This window comes from Bos grunniens, chromosome X (assembly GCF_055505025.1).
Source record: "Bos grunniens cultivar Pamir isolate PY7600 chromosome X, Bosgru_T2T1.0, whole genome shotgun sequence".
Classification (NCBI taxonomy): Eukaryota; Metazoa; Chordata; class Mammalia; order Artiodactyla; family Bovidae; genus Bos; species Bos grunniens.
In genome coordinates, this window is record NC_141194.1 from 137,271,731 (window position 1) to 137,288,654 (window position 16,924).

The 16,924-nt window shown below is 38.0% G+C and overlaps 1 protein-coding gene across 2 annotated transcripts in view; it reads left to right on the plus strand.

Annotated features, from left to right (window-relative positions):
- Positions 1–16,924, plus strand: part of TENM1 (teneurin transmembrane protein 1) — a 904,402-nt gene that overhangs the window by 255,452 nt on the left and 632,026 nt on the right. For both annotated transcript variants that reach the window (XM_086388154.1, XM_086388153.1), the window contains exon 4: positions 12,142–12,421. In XM_086388154.1, the coding sequence (XP_086244280.1) occupies positions 12,205–12,421 (217 nt within the window). In that variant the 5' untranslated portion in view covers positions 12,142–12,204. The remainder of the gene's footprint in view (positions 1–12,141; positions 12,422–16,924) is intronic.

Genomic DNA, 16,924 nt, shown 5'->3' on the forward strand with positions numbered 1-16,924 from the left:
CTGTAAACTGTTTTGCAAATTACATGGGGCTTTCACATGTTATATTTTATTGGAGTCATCTGCCAGCACTCTGGGAGAAGGTGTTTAGCCTTTATTATGCAAAAGGAGGGGCTTTCCTGGTGGCTCAGAGGATAAAGCATCTGCCTGCAATGCAGAAGACCTGGGTTCAATCCCTGGGTTGGGAACATTCCCTGGAGAAGGAAATGGCAACCCACTCCAGTATTCTTGCCTGGAGAATCCCATGGACAGAGGAGCCTAGCAAGCTGCAGTCCGTGGGGTTGCAAAGAGTCAGACACGACTGAGCGACTTCACTTTCTTTCTTTCTATGCAAAAGGAGAAGAGTTAGATGATTTCTCCAGTGCCATATAGCAAGTGACAAACTCTGACTTTCTGACTCCAAGTTCACTGCCATTCCTACTCTATCAACCCTACTGTCTGTGGTAGCAACCCAATTGTAATTATTAATGCATTGTATTACTCCCTGTAGATAAATATGGAAACTTAAATATTAGAAGATGGGATCAAAAAGGTGAAAATCACAGCTCAATCTGTGCTATGTTCTTAGTGAGCATTTATTGGTAGGAAGGCTGAGGAAGTCTAATAAATTTGCAGCTTGTGACCTGGAATGGCGCAGAAATCTGTATCAAACTGATCACACATTGACCCAGCAACACCACTCTTCTTCCAGCCCTCTTTCATGTGGGTGTCTAGTAAAGGCAAAATGTAGTAAGCAACAGAAATTGTGTGGATTTATACCCAATAACATGTTTGCAGAAAGAAAGTGAAGTCGCTCAGTCATGTCCTACTCTTTGAGACCCCATGGACGGTAGCCTGCCAGGCTCCTCCACCCATGGGATTTTCTGGGCAAGAGTACTGGAGTGGATTGCCATTTCCTTCTTGACGGGATCTTCCCGACCCAGGGATTGAACCCGGGTCTCCTGCACTGCAGGCAGACTCTTTACCGTCTGAGCCACCAGGGAAGCCTCCATGTTTGCAGAACAGCCATGTTTTTATAGTTTTACTGGTTTCACTCTTGGCATTGTAGGCTCCTTCCACTTAGATCTAAATAGCTCTTTTCCTGGACATCTTCTTATACCATCCTGGTCCATGAAGCTTATTCTCTTTGTTACATAGGTAATACCTTGCAGGTGCTCTATAGGGTCTAGAAGCCACATTGTCTCCTTCTAAGCTGCAAACTAAAATCTTGCCTAAGTTTCTCACTCGTTTCTAGCACCTTCCTCTGAATCTTATTTCAAACAATCTGTGACCCTCATAACAAAGAGGTTAAGAGTACAGGGTCTAGAGCTGGACATTTTGGATTTGAATTCTAGCTCCATTAGCTGTGTGATCTTGGTGAAATTACTTAACCTTTCAGTGCTTCTGTTTTTTAATCTGTAAATGAGGAAAGCATATCTTATGAAATTTTTGAGGATTAAATGCAATCATGGATGTAAATTGCTTAAAATAGTGCCTGGATCATCTTTTTAGTCCTTTTAGTTCTGATGATAATAATAATGATAATGAGGAGAAGGAGGAGAAGAATGACTATTTAAGCAAGCTGACAACTTGAACTTATACTAGGGGCTTGCCTCTGGTACTTGTTTTTTTGTTTTTTGTTTTTTTTTTTTTTAATTTCATGTGCTAACCATAACAGCCCTGAGAGGCTCATAGGATTAATGATATTAGGTATTTTCCACACTTTACAGAAGAGAAATGTTGGCACACTACTTTGTCATAAAGCTGGGTCTGGAACATACATTTTAGGATTCTCTCATAGGGCTCTTTCTATTATAATATAGCTTGCTGCCTTTGAAATGGTTAGCATTTGCCCAAAGGAGCAAAATACTTGGTGCAAACCTCAGCAATTATTATTAACCCCTGTATCCACCTCTACAATTAAGTCACTAAAGCGTCTACATGTTTGTAGCATATGTTATGTTAATTGGAGTAGCTCCTTTTCCACATAATACTTAACATAATTGAAAATGAAGTTCAAGTAGTGAGCAGTGAAAATGTTTTTGTTCCCAGTTGTTTTACATGAAACTTGATAGAGTTACTGATAAAGTACAAATTTCAATGAACTAATGGATAGCAATAGAAAGCTATGATTAATATTTGCTATTGGCAAACGATGAAAGAAATTGATATCTCTGGTTGTTTAATATCATATTTAAAGCCTATTACTTTTCAAGATACTGTATTAAATGTGATGCTACATTTTGGATAAGTGTGTTAATGCTAAAATTACTATGAAATTTACAGAACCCCAGTGGATTTCATTGTAAGAAAAATGAATTGAATATGATTGTTTACTAGGGGAAATAAGCAGCTCTTGTTCTTCTCCAAAGAGTAAAAAGACTTTTATACATTGTTACGTTCAATTTTTTTGAAGATTGTCCCCGTATTAAGTGTTTAGCTGATTTACATAATCTACCACAAAGGATATTGAGAAGTTATAAGAGAAAGACAATTTGAAATTACTTTAGGTAGTTGCTGGAGTTCAGAAAAGATGGTGTGCTGGACATAGACGTCAGTACAACTCAGAGATTTATTATTATTTTCAAATTACCAAGGTATAGAAGTATGCTAAGTGCAGTTCAGTCGCTCAGTCATGTCCAACTCTGTGCGACCCCATGAACCACAGCACGCCAGGCCTCCCTGTCCATCACCAACTCCTGGAGTCCACCCAAACCCATGTCCATTGAGTCGGTGATGCCATCCAACCATCTCATCCTCTGTCGTCCCCTTCTCCTCCTGCCCTCAATCTTTCCCAGCATCAGGGTCTTTTCAAATGAGTCAGCTCTTCGCATCAGGTGGTCAAAGTACTGGAGTTTCAGCTTCAACATCAGTCCTTCCAATGAATACCCAGGACTAATCTCCTTTAGGATGGACTGGTTGGATCTCCTTGCAGTCCAAGGGACTCTCAAGAGTCTTCTCCAACACCACAGTTCAAAAGCATCAATTTTTTGGCACTCAGCTTTCTTCACAGTCCAACTCTCACGTCCATACATGACCACTGGAAAAACCATACCCTTGACTAGATGGACCTTTGTTGACAAAGTAATGTCTCCGCTTTTTAATATGCTATCTAGGTTGGTCATAACTTTCTTTCCAAGGAGTAAGCATCTTTTAATTTCATGGCTGCAGTCACGATCTGCAGTGATTTTTGGAGCCCAGAAAAATAAAGTCAGCCACTGTTTCCCCACCTATTTGCCATGAAGTGATGGGACTGGGTGCCATGATCTTCGTTTTCTGAATGTTGAGCTTTAAGCCAACTTTTTCACTGTCTTCTTTCACTTTCAAGAGGCTCTTTAATTCTTCTTCACTTTCTGCCATAAGGGTGGTGTCATGTGCATATCTGAGGTTATTGATATTTCTCCCAGCAATCTTGATTCCCGCTTGTGCTTCTTCCAGCCCAGCGTTTCTCATGATGTATTATGCATGTAAGTTAAATAAGCAGGGTGACAATATACAGCCTTGACGTACTCCTTTTCCTATTTGGAACCTGTCTGTTGTTCCATGTCCAGTTCTAACTGTTGCTTCCTGACCTGCATACAGGTTTCTCAAGAGGCAAGTCAGGTGGTCTGATATTCCCATCTCTTTCAGAATTTTCCACAGTTTATTGTGATCCACACAGTCAAAGGCTTTGGCATAGTCAATAAAGCAGAAATAGATGTTTTTCTGGAACTCCTTCTTTTTCGATGATCTAGTGGATGTTGGCAATTTGATCTCTGGTTCCTCTGCCTTTTCTAAAAGTAGTTTAGAAGTAGTAATACACAATTAAAAAAAAAATCCTGCTCATTAAATTGAAATATGAACCAGAGATTCTGGGCCCTCATTTGGGCATTAAGTAAGTTGTTGCCATTTATCTAATGGGATATTATGAAACACTCAATAAATCTTTAAAATTATGATATATATTGTTCCAGTTCCCAAGAACTTTGACCGTATGTCTGTGTGTGTGAGTTTTAGAGTCCAAATTTCCTCAGTAGCAATGGAGAATATAAAATGAGAGTAAGTGCCCAAAATAATTGGTCTACAATTCTTGATTTTTTCTTTTAAAATCATTTTCCAGGTTAGAGTGTTTTTGTGGAGCCTGGAAGCACCACCACCTTTTCCATTCTCTCTCCCTGCTTGCCTCATGTGATCTAGCATCCGTATCCATAAAAATGTTTAGAGTTTTTATCCAAAAATAATGAGAACAAATAGATACAAGAAGCTGGGGAGGGGGGTGGGAAACAGAGCCTAAACAGGAAGAGATGTGAGATTAATTAATCATCACTATTTAGTTGTGGAATTAAATGACTTTCATTTTTCTCTTTCAAAATGGCCTAAAGCGCCTGCCGGGGCGCTGTGAGGAAATCCACTGCAGCTGTTCTCACAACTGAGTCAAATCAGTTGTTTTGGAGGAATATTTTTCCAGAAGGGACCTTTCATGCTCCCATTTTTTAGATTTTGAAAGCACTAATAAAACAGGTTAAACAAGCTCATGTAAACCAGTACAAGTAGACAGAATTTCATTTCAACTCTTGAGTGCTATCTCTGATATAACAGAATATCTATGTATCACAAAAGCAGTCTACTTCTACAGGTATCATTTCCTGGATAAGAAGACCCATATGCAGTACGTAAAATTCTCAGCCTGTCTCCTGAAAAATGATGATTTACTTCTCTTTGTATTTACTAGAATGTTATGACAGTATCCATGAAACCCCATAATACTTGGCCAGTTCGGTTACAAAAGCCATATGATATCATCATACACACATTGATAGGTATTTTTAAAAAAATAATGTACTTCCATCAAACTAGAATTTATTTGGTATGTAAGTAAATGAAGTCAATCAAACAGTTGGAGTGTAATTAGATACTAACAATTTTTTTCAGAAAGACTCTTACTTTTATCAAGTTGGTCATTTTTCTAAAACATCTAAAGCAACTGATTTCTGTCCAGCCACTGACCTGCTTTCTTCTTAGTACAATGTTCCTTCATCTAAAAAGGGGAAAAATAAAAAGGGCAAACAGCAAACTATGAAAGATAGTTTCAGCAAATATTATAAAGGCTTAATTTATTTGCTTTATTGTACCAATATAGTATAATTTTTAAAAAACTCAGTAAGGTTCCCAGTCTATAAAGACACAAAAACCATAAATAGTTCACAAGAGAGAAAACAGAACTAGAAAACACATGCAGAGAAAATGTCCAGCCTCACTAATAATCAAGGAAATGCAAATTAAAGGAAGAAGATCCTTTCATTTACTTATTTCAAATAAACATTAAAAAGAAATACTCAAAGTTGGTCAGGGTACAGCTGAAGAAGAGTGTTCGTACACATGGCTGACAGCAGTGTAAATCATTACAGTCCTCCAAAGCCACAAAAATGTTCAAACCTTTTGGCTCATTAATTCAACTTCTTGGAATCTACCCTAAGGAAATAATAAAAAACATTGAAGATGTTCGTATTATTTTTATATGCCTCCAATTATAATACTTATAAATAGAAAGGGAAGAATGTAAATACCCAATAATAGGGGAATGGGTGTGTAAATTATGATACATCCATTACTATACTGCCATTAAAAATGATCGTTACACAATTCTACAGAAACACACGAAAAACATCTACAGAGACATAAAGAACATGAAAAAATATATTTGTACATTAGGACTGTAAGGAAATGGGCCAGAGTGACAGCAGTAACTCTTACTTGGCTGGTAAGATTATAGGGGAGCTTTCTCCCTCAAGCAATTGTGCTACTTTTAAAGCTATTCTCACCCACCATGACAGTTCAGTACTTAAGTGTTTGCTTAGGAGAAACAAAGATGAGAAAAGAATCAGCCAAGAGTTCACATTCACTTCCTAAGTCCAATGTTTTCTGAATCAGTCAATCTCCATTAAAATAAAAGGTCATTATTAAAGACAAATTATTATAATAATTTCAAAGAGTACTATCCCCCTTTGCTAGGTGTTCTCCAGGTACTTGGTACTCCCATTTCCTCTTGTCTGGTGTGCTAAGAAGGCCTATTTTCCTTGGGTAATGTGCTTTGTTTTTTTCTTTAGGGTGGAGTGAGCCTTTTTAGTGAAAGCCCAAACTTGTGAACAGTTCCTATGAGTAGGACAGATCTGTTTTCCAATATGAGAGGGCAGCCATATGCTAAAGAACAAAATATGGAAAGAAAATAACAGCGTAGATAAAAAGGAAGGGAGGTTATGTTCAACACATACATGTATACACAGACTCATGGATTCAAAAGCAATAGTTTACTTACAGTACTCTATAGTAGACTGGAATGAGTGTGAAGGGTTGGGGAAAGGGATAGGAAAGGAAGAAAAGGGAGCTGAGGGGAGGGGAGTGCAAAGTTGGCTTTGAATATACCGACCATTTTTTGGGTCAGTCGATGTAAATTTCCCTTCAATTTCATATATAGTCATGGGATTTTAGAGTTGGAGGAGCTCTTTGAGATAATCTAATCTCCTATGACCTTGAGATAAACTAGAGGCTCCAAGAGAGGGGAAGGTTGTGTACCTTAGGCCACTCTTCCCGGTATTCTTCTGAAAGATAAAGTGGAACAGTGATGTCTTTGGAGACAGATTGTATGAATTGAAATCTCAGCTGTACTGCTACTTACTAGCTGTGTGACCTTGGGCAAGTCACCTAACTGCTCTGTTCCTTGGTTTTCTTTATAGAATGGCTATAAAAATAGTACCTACCTCATAGAGTGCTGTAAGAATGAAAAGATTTAATATGTGAAAGCATTTAGGACAGTGACTGGTAGGCGTGATACCTGCTGTGAGGTAGTCACTGCTGTGGCTGCTGCTGCTTCGTTGAGGTTTGATAATCCTACCATTGCAAGGCCAGTAATTTCCCTACATCAAGTTGTCTCTCCCTAGCCTTATGGTGACTAAAGAAATACACAAGAACCTCCTTGGGTCTCCTCTGAAGTCACCTTGAAGTTTATCTTGTTAGCAAGTAGAAAGTGGAAAACACAAGGGTAAACCGCAGGTGGTGACATTTGAATTTATACTCTGCGATCTATCAGGATGAATCTTCTGCAGTAGCAAAGATAATTGACTTCTTTTTTTTTAGTCTGTTACATAGGAGCATGTGTTTTACCTACACAGTTGCTTTTTTTTAAAGTTTATTATTCATCAAAATAATCGAGAAATTAAAAAATATTTTGGTGTGAATTGCATTATATGTACATTTGGTTTTTCTATGAGTTGACAATATCATCATCATGTCTAAATGACATTGGCTTGTCAGTGGCCCTCCAGGATGCCATGTTGAGCACTGAATGAAAAAGTCAATTAAGCAAATATGAGCATTTTCTTTACCATGGCATATTTAGAACAGCATCTTTTCAGACGTATTGTGTTTTCAAACATTGTTACATTTAAAACATTAATATTTTTCTTAATGTTTAATCACTTTTTATTTTCAAAAGGTAAACTAGTTGTGAGTAATGTCAAGCTCTGTCTCTCAAGACCTGGGTAAATCTCTATTATATACTTTCACAGCTCTAGGCACACAGTTATATATGCCTCCATATCATGTGTCTAAAGAGAACTGGAATGTATTTTCTGCCATCTGGGTCCACTGATGTAAATTTTAAGAAGAAAATGTGGTTGAGGGTTAGGGAGCAGGGAAGGATTATTTTCTCTTTTTTTCTTTCTTTCTTTCTTTCTTTCTTTTTTTTTTTTTTTTACCAATTTGTCCTGTAAGATTGTTTCCAGGCTATACTCGATGATTATAGCTGTGAATAGCTGTGATGAGAACATTAAGAATGGTTTAAAATGGATATAGGCATCTCTCACTCTCTCTCCTCATCTCATTTTCGTGTTGCAAATACATATACTGAGGGGAAGAAGAATGTCTAAATTTCTATACGTAAAACTAGAGATTTTAACATGATAAATCATAGTGACCAAAATACAGTGTTAGGCATTAGAAGTTAAATGGTTTTCATTTTTAAATTTAAATTGACAGGTTTGAGTGACGTAAGTTTATAACCAACTGAAACTTAACAGGGAGCATTATTTTGACCATATCTCTGCTATGTTAATCCCAGGCAAGTGAACCAAAGACTTCACTGAAAGAGCAAGTAAGAGTTGGGAAGTGTGTTTAGAAAGTAGAACAATACCTATTTATCTCCATATTATGACATTTTATTAAACATTTAATTATTTTTATTTTATTTTATTTTTTTTAAACTTTACATAATTGTATTAGTTCTGCCAAATATCAAAATGAATCCGCCACAGGTATAAATGTGTTCCCCATCCTGAACCCTCCTCCCTCCTCCCTCCCCATACCAGCAACTCCTACAGCTCAACTCCAGAAAAATAAACGACCCAATCAAAAAATGGGCCAAAGAACTAAATAGACATTTCTCCAAAGAAGACATACAGATGGCTAATAAACATTTAATTATTTTTTTAATTATAAGATTCTTGTTTGTTATTTTTCCATTATCAATGACCTTATGTGGAAAATAGCTCTCCACCCCTGCTCAGTAAACTTTCAGTCTTTAATAAACAAAGAACTGTATGTGTTGGTTAAAGTGAAGTGAAATAAATGTTATTAATGTCTCCTTTTCTGGGTGAAAGTCCAATCTTCAGCTGCAATGATGCATCTCAGAAGTCTGTTATTGTTACATATCTCATGGTGCACTGCTGCTGCTGCTAAGTCGCTTCAGTCGTGTCCGACTCTGTGCGACCCCGTAGACGGCAGCCCACCAGGCTCCCCCGTCCCTGGGATTCTCCAGGCAAGAACACTGGTAGCTAAATCAAGGGGCTTCTCTGGTGGCTCAGACAGTAAGGAATCTGCCTGTAAAGCAGAAGACCCAGGATTTGATCAGGAAGATCCCCTGGAGAAGGCAATGGCAACCCACTTCAGTATTCTTGCCTAGAAAATTCCATGGGCAGAGGAACCTGGCAGACTACAGTCCGTGGAGCAGCCAAGAGTCAGACATGACTGAGCAACTAACATTTTCACTTTCACTTTCAAGGCCTAAAATCCAGACAACTGCCTACCTTCTGAAGAACATGCTATGGGAACTTGAAAAGAAAGAGATTAAAATTTCCCTTAGATGCTCATTGGAATTTCATTGGTTGTAATGATGGTGGTGGTGGTGAACAAATTAGCAGTCCTTTCCCGATACCTTCATCTTTAACACTTAGATAGAACTTTGTTTTGTTTTTTGTGAGTTATTCCATTCTACTTTGTAGTAGAGTTGTTTGTTATCACTTATATTACAACTGTGAGTTCCTTGGGTGCAGAGACTATGGTCTATTCATTTCTACATTTTCTCTAGACCCTTCTATAAGTCTTAAGTAAGTAAGTAAGTGAAGTCGCTCAGTCGTGTCCGACTCTTTGCGATCCCATGGACTATAGCCTACCAGGCTTCTCCGTCCATGGGATTCTCCAGGCAAGGATACTGGAGTGGGTTACCATTTCCTTCTCCAGGGGATCTTCCCCACCCAGGGATTGAACCCGGGTCTCCCGCATTGGAGGCAGACACTTTAACCTCTGAGCCACCAGGGAAGATGTAAGTCTTGACATTGGTTTATTCAATTCATTTAGCAGATATTGATCAAACGTGTACTATATGCAAGGCACTGTGCTCATTTTAGGAATATAGAAATGAATAGAACAAAAACAAATATCCACTTTCATGGAGGTTGCATTTTCGATGGGAGAGACATGTGGCAGACAATATAGAAATAAAATATACAGTATACCATTTAGTGACAAGTTCTATGAAGGACAGGAAGGAGGATGAGAAATGACATTTTTTAGTGGTTTACAATGAGAGGTTGCAAAGGCCCTGAGGTGGAATTGTGCCTGGTATTTTCGGAAACAGCAAGGAGGCTAATATTGGGTTGGCCAAAAACTTCATTTGGGTTTTTCCATAACACCTTATGAAAACCCAGACAAGCTTTTTGGCCAACCCAATACATCTGGAATGGGTGACATAGGAAGAAATATCAAAGGATGAGTTTGGAGAGGTTAGGGTGGGTAGAGGTAGACATTGTAGGAGTTCACCTAGGTCATTGTAAGAATTTCAGCTTTTATTTTAAAGGACATGACTGAGCAACTGAACTGAAGGTGCCAATAATGCTTTTGAGCCAAAAAGAGATGATATGGCTTAGATTTAAAAGCTTCATTCTGGCTGGAGTGTGAGGAATGTGCTATAAGGGAGCAATGGTGTAAACCAGGGGATCAATTAGGAGGCTTTGGCAATAATTCTGGTGTGGTATTGGGGAAGTAGAGGATGCCTTTGGATTCTGGATATATTTCAAAGGTAGTACCAACAGGTGGAACTGATGGATTGTATGTGGGACGTGAAAGGTGGGAATCAAGCATGAATTCAGAGTCTGTGGCTTGCGCAAACAGAATAATGAAGTGGCCTTTTACCAAGAAAGAGAAGACTATGAAAGAAAGTGTGGGGAAGGGGTGGGAATCAGGAGCTCAGTTTTGAACTCAATACATTTGAGATACCTTTTAGATATCTAAGTAGATACCTTGAGAAAGCTGTTGGATACTCAAGTCTGTGGCACAGGGGAGGGACCTAGGCTGGAGCTGTGAATTGAGGATTTTAGATTCAGTATGTAAGAAGGCATGAACTTAGATTGTTGCTGAATCACCAGTATATATTCATTTATCTGCTTTCTCTCCAAGGATGCTCAGCTCTGATATCAATTCAAGCAAACAAGGGGCCTCCATAGACCACTTACGGAATTTGTAGGTTCAGGAGTTAAATAGTTTTTACTATGTATGTGCCTAGAGTAGTGCTAAGTGGTATGGGGTATATAAAGATGCATAAGACTCAGAGTCTGCCTTCAAGGACCTTAATATGTGGTTAAGGCCTCAACTAGTGCAACTGTTCATGCTACGAAACATTGTGTACCTTTGAATGCTCATCAGTCAATCTATCAGCTTTACAGAGTGATTTCAATGTTCTTTTTGTTATGCATGTGATAGAAATTCCCAAAAGTGAGATACTGTACGTGACAAAGGAGCCACCATCCAGATGTCAGTAGATTTCTTTGAAAATGCATATGGTGAAGAGCTGAAGAAAAATCAGGGAGTCATTTTCACTGCAAAATAAAATCATGGCCTTGTTTGGTTTCAAGCTAAGTTTCTTTAACATTGTATGAAAGAGCCAAGTTGCAAAGTTGCAACAGTGCAGGAAAATGATGATAAAATAATATATAGAATGAAGATAAGCACATGTTTACAGGACTTAAAACTTTTCAGAAGGCTTTGACATCTCAGATGGTGTTTGAGCTGCTCAAACCGCTCTGTGCTCAGTAAGGGGGATAATGCCTCTACTGGTCTTAAGAGCCTTATGACTCCTAGCTCAGCGTTCTGTGGGGAAGGGGATTTCTTTCAATGATTTATCATGAAGTTTTAAATTTCTATTTCTAAACCCGATTTAGATCCTGCTGTTTCTACACCACTATACTCACTATAAGTGCTGTTTATATCCTCTTGGTACTATGAAGAACAAAAATTTACCACCACCTAACTCATTAAAAATGCTCTGCAAGCCCGAGGCACAGAAGCCACAATATGAACACAAAGAACTCAGTCCCCCTTAAGGACACTTTATTTCATGAGCCTCTCTAACTCAGATTCATTCTCTTCCTCGGAGCCCCTTTCTTAAATGCAATATTAAACCAGAGGCAAGAACGTGTTTTTTTGTGAATGTAGTTCTCTTACCAGTTTTCATTTCAAATGTAGGATGTGCTGGGTTAATATTTGTACTTCTGGCCACTTGAAAATCTTATATATATATTTTTAATCTGACCACAGACTTTAACATTAAAAACATGCACACACCGTAGAACAACACAGTCCTTTATTTGCATTCCGTTACAAATATTTTTGAAGGCTGTCTCTTTTTAACCCTAAGTGTTTTCTGATACTGCTACCTCCAGCTTAATCCTAAATGCTGGATGAAGTGTGCATGGAACACAGTGTTGTTATGGCCCCAGGCTAGTTTCGTGTCCTGCAGCTTGTCTTTGGCTCCCCTCCTTTGACAGTATTATCAGGACCAATTGTGAATCTGCCAGATGCATTTTCTTGCAAAAGGACAAATCTAAGCAAGCTTGTGTTTTTCCATCCCTCTTTCAGGACTGCTTACACTGAAGGAGTTCCTCTTCCTTTTTTCATGAAACTGAGCTTGCTTCGTCAGAGATGGAGCAAACAGACTGCAAACCCTACCAGCCTCTGTCAAAAGTCAAGCATGAAATGGACCTAGCTTATACCAGTTCTTCCGATGAGAGTGAAGATGGAAGAAAACCAAGACAGTCATACAACTCCAGAGAAACTCTGCATGAATATAACCAAGAGCTGAGGATGAATTACAATAGCCAGAGTAGGACGAGGAAAGAAGTCGAGAAATCTACCCAAGGTATGTTTTTATTGGATTTTTATAGCTAATATGATTTCTCACTGGGGAATGGGTTGTGTGCATAAACTTATGTTTTGGAAACAAATTTGCTGATGTTAATTGGTTAACAATTCGTACTTCTTACATATGCTTAGTGAATCTGTTTCATATGCCAATCCTAACTGTGGTTGTAGGTTACATGTGCTTTTTACGGATTATGCATGAGTTTGCATGCAACAATCCTCTTATCAGAGCATTCAAAATTTGCTTAATCCTACAAATAGCCATTTACAGATTGAAAGATAAATAATTTATAGTAAGAGGAAAAGTAAACAGCTAAGTGCTTTTCAAGCCATTGCCTATATGGGACGAAAGTCTCAAATAAATCTTCAGCATCAAAAAGAGCTGTAAAAAGTTAGTGGAGACTACCAAGCAAAGGTCCAGAAAGTTTGTCGACAGAATGCTGAAACCTTGTGCAGCATAGTCCAAAGGGAAGCCATGTGTGGGGCATATCCTTTGGACAACCTTAGTTTCTCAATTGTAGATTGACAAGGTAGTTTCTAATAAGTAGACAACAGGTAGATAGAAATATGATTTCCTTATTTCTTTTCAGATGATAGAGAAGTGGTATTAGACCCCATTTTCACTTCATAGGAAAAAAAAAAGAGATACTGATGTTGGCACTGATTACTTTAAAAAAAAACAAAACAATAAGTCTGTGTGGAGATTTTTTTTTTAATGATTTGATTATCTAGATCAATGGTTCTCAAAGCATGGACCCTGGTCCACCAGCAGCAGAATCACCTACTGACTTATTAGAAAGGCAAATTCTCAGGGATCACCACAGATCATGTAAAATTCTTACAAATGAAAATTGCTTTATTGGAATCTTACATTAGAAAAATTTTAAATTGAGCCAAAATTTGAGATATTCATACCAACATTTAGATATACACTAAATATTTAGATTAACTATGTTACTAATGTTTTCAGTTCAGTTCAGTCGCTCAGTCATGTTTGACTCTTTGCGACCCCATGGACTGCAGCACGCCAGGCCTCCCTGTCCATCACCAACTCCCGGAGTTTACTCAAACTCATGTCCATTGAGTCGGTGACGCCATTCAACAATCTCATCCTCTGTCATCCCCTTCTTCTCCTGCCTTTAATCTTTCCCAGCATCAGAGTCTTTTCAAACGGGTCAGCTCTTCACATCAGGTGACCAAAGTATTGGAGTTTTAGCTTCAACATCAGTCCTTCCAATGAATACTCAGGACTGATTTCCTTTAGGATGGACTGGTTGGATCTCCTTGCAGTCCAAGGGACACTCTATGGACAGAGTTTTGTGACATTGTACAGGAGACAGGGAGCAAGACCATCCCCAAGAAAAAGAAATGCAAAAAAGCACTAATGTTTTAGCTCTTAACATACTTGGTAAAAGTTTTATATCTGTCTTTTCAAGAACTTCATTTTAGTCTTCCCTATTTAGTCTGCTGAAGACTGCAACTTTGTTATGAGTAATTTTTTTCTTCTGCGTAACTGGAAATTGGGAAATATTTTCATATGGGAATTTTTTTGGCTCTATTTTGCTTTAAGCAATGTGTAATTACCATCAATGTTTCTCTATAAGATTGTCTTTACAGAATATGAACTTATAATTGTGAGTTGTAGCTTATAGAATCAGTGTATAGAGTGTTTGACCTAATAATGTTATAAATTTAAATAAGAATGCGTTTCTGGTGACAGTTTGTTCTAAAAATATAAGTGATTTTATATTGAGTCAGTATAAAGACCTAGCCAGATTTTGTCTGCATGCATTGTGCTCAAAATAAATTTTGAGATGAGAGAAAGTTTGTCTTCTAAAATGTCATCCTAATTTCTCTTTAATAGCCTATTATTATTCAGTAAGCTTTTATTGAGCACTTGCTATGTGTCAGGCTTCAAGTCAGATGGTTGGGATGTAGATGACCATGATAGTTTCTGGTTGTAGGAAACTCATAATGTTGTGGAGAAAATAGACATCTGACAAATCATTACACTTAAATGTAGCAGGTACATTTACAGATAAATTGCTATGGAAGTACATGGGTGAATCAGGGTCCATAGAAAAGTGATATTTGATCAATTTTTTCACATTTGAATAAGAGTTTACCAGGAAAAGGATGAGGGCTTCCCAGGTGGTACGATGGTAAGAATTAGCCTGCTAATACCGGAGATGCAGGTTTGATCCTTGGATGGGGAAGATCCCCTGGAGGAAGAAATGGCAACCTACTCCAGTATTCTTGCCTGGGAAATCCAATGGACAGAGGAACCTGGTGAGTTCTAATCCATAGGGTCACAAAGAGTTGGACATGACTGAGTGACTGTACACACACACACACACACACACACACACACTCAGGAAAAGGACATTCCAAGAGGGCAGATTCTTTTCCAGTAGATCTTCCCCACCCAGGAATCGAATCCAGGTCTCCTGCATTGCAGGCAGATTCTTTACCAACTGAGCTATCAGGGAAGCCCAGAGGGTAGGTTAGCAGGTGCAAAAGCATAAAACTGTGAAAAGACTTATCATGATGAAAATTTCAACATGAAAATTGGTGCAATGGCATCAGATCACAAAAAGTCTTCCATGCCCAAGTTAGGAGTTCCATTTTTTCCTTTACACAGTTTTTAAAAAAAGCTTTTAAGTAATAGAGAATTTCATGATGACTTATAATTTTTAGGATGAGAAGTGAAGAGTATTGTAGATGTGTAAGCAGCAGTGTATAAGATTGATTGCAATTGGGGGAAATTGGATGCAGGGAGACCATCTATGAAGCCACTGAATTATCCCAGGCTAAGGATGGTGATGAATGTCTAAACTCTGGCTGTATCAGTAGAGGTGAAGAAACATATTCAAGAGGTATTAGTGTGGTAGAATTGATAAGCCTTAGTAATTGATTACTTGTCGAGTTTGAAAGAGATAACAGAGTCAAAGATTATTCTGAATTTCAAGTCAGAAAACTGGGAGGATGGTGATCCATTTACCAAGAGAAGAAAAATAGGAGGAGTGGGTTTGAAAGGGAATGAGTTTCTTTCTGAACATGTTAGGTTGAAGTTGCTTGGGTGACATCCAGGTGGATTTTCCTGCCAAGCAGTTGTTAATGTATGTCTAGACTTCAGGAAAGATCTGGACTGTTGAAATAAATAGACTTGAGTTCACTGATGTCTTATATAGTAGGAGATGTCTGGAGATGGATGAGATTACCCAGGGAGAATGTGTAGAGTGAGACCTGAAAAAAATTAAGGACCAAAACCCGAATCTATCATCCATGAACTGAAATAAACATGTTTTCGACCTATTTTAATTAGCACCATCATTTGCTATATTGACTTATGTCAAGTATAAAGATCCAGGAAGTGAGAGTTTAGAAAGTTAGTCTTCTTGTCATTGACTTCATGATCTTTAGAGACACCCAGGAGGGAACATATGTGTCTCTTTAGAGGATAAATGAATTAACCTACATCAGGCAAAATTGTGGGCCCCTGGTTGTCTTTTTTTTGTGAAGTCTGGAATCCTCTGTGTTATTTTGGCCCATGTATACCTTTATGTATAAGAAAATGTTCTTGATTTTCGCAAATATATGGTAGCATCTTGCATCAAACTAGCTAGAGGTGACCTGACTCATTATTTTTAAGGAATAAAATTCTTAGAAAATCATTGAGTTTTAAGATAGGAAAGAAGAAAGTTAACATAAGTTTGACTGGGCTCCTGCTATAGTATCAGACACTGTGCTAGATGCCTTCTAAGCTCACTAACTGTGCAGCCTTAAGCAAGTTACCTCAGCTCTCTGAGCCTATAAAGTTGACTGCAGAGTTGACTTCATTGTCATCAATACCATAATCGCAATAGAAAAAATAAAAGTAGCAATAATAATAAAAGAAAACTTGAGTAGTACCTGCTGTGTTCCAGGGCTCTACTGGATACTTAAATTTACTCCTCATGAATGCCTTATGAGATGAGATGTTATCTCCAGTTTACCAATGAGGTAACTGAGGCTCGGAGAGAAATAACTTGCTGGTTTTTACAGCCAAGAAGTAGTAAGAGTTGGCCTTGGAAATCAAGTCTATGACTCCAAAGTTTCCATTGTTCACTGTGCTACACTGCCTCCCATATGTACCTCATGAGGTTGTTGTGAGGATCAGTTGTGATCATAAATGTGAAAGTGTTTAGAAACTCAGTAATTGTTAGTTTCCTTTCATTTGCTTTCCTAAAATCCTTTTCAGCTTCTTTTGTGTTCAGTGACCAAGGTTTTGCAAGGAGGTTTAAAAAGCCTTTGTGTTCTGATTTTCTTTAGTAAGGGGCAAATGATATGCTATATCATATTCAATATTTATAATGAAATATTTCTGAGTCTTGTTTTTTTTTTCACTTTTTAGGGAACTTACTGTGTCATTCAATTCAGGACTTGCTTGGGGAAATATTAATAAGAGTAAATACTTGATCCTATTTTAAATCTTCATATTCTTATCTTTATTTGCCAAAAA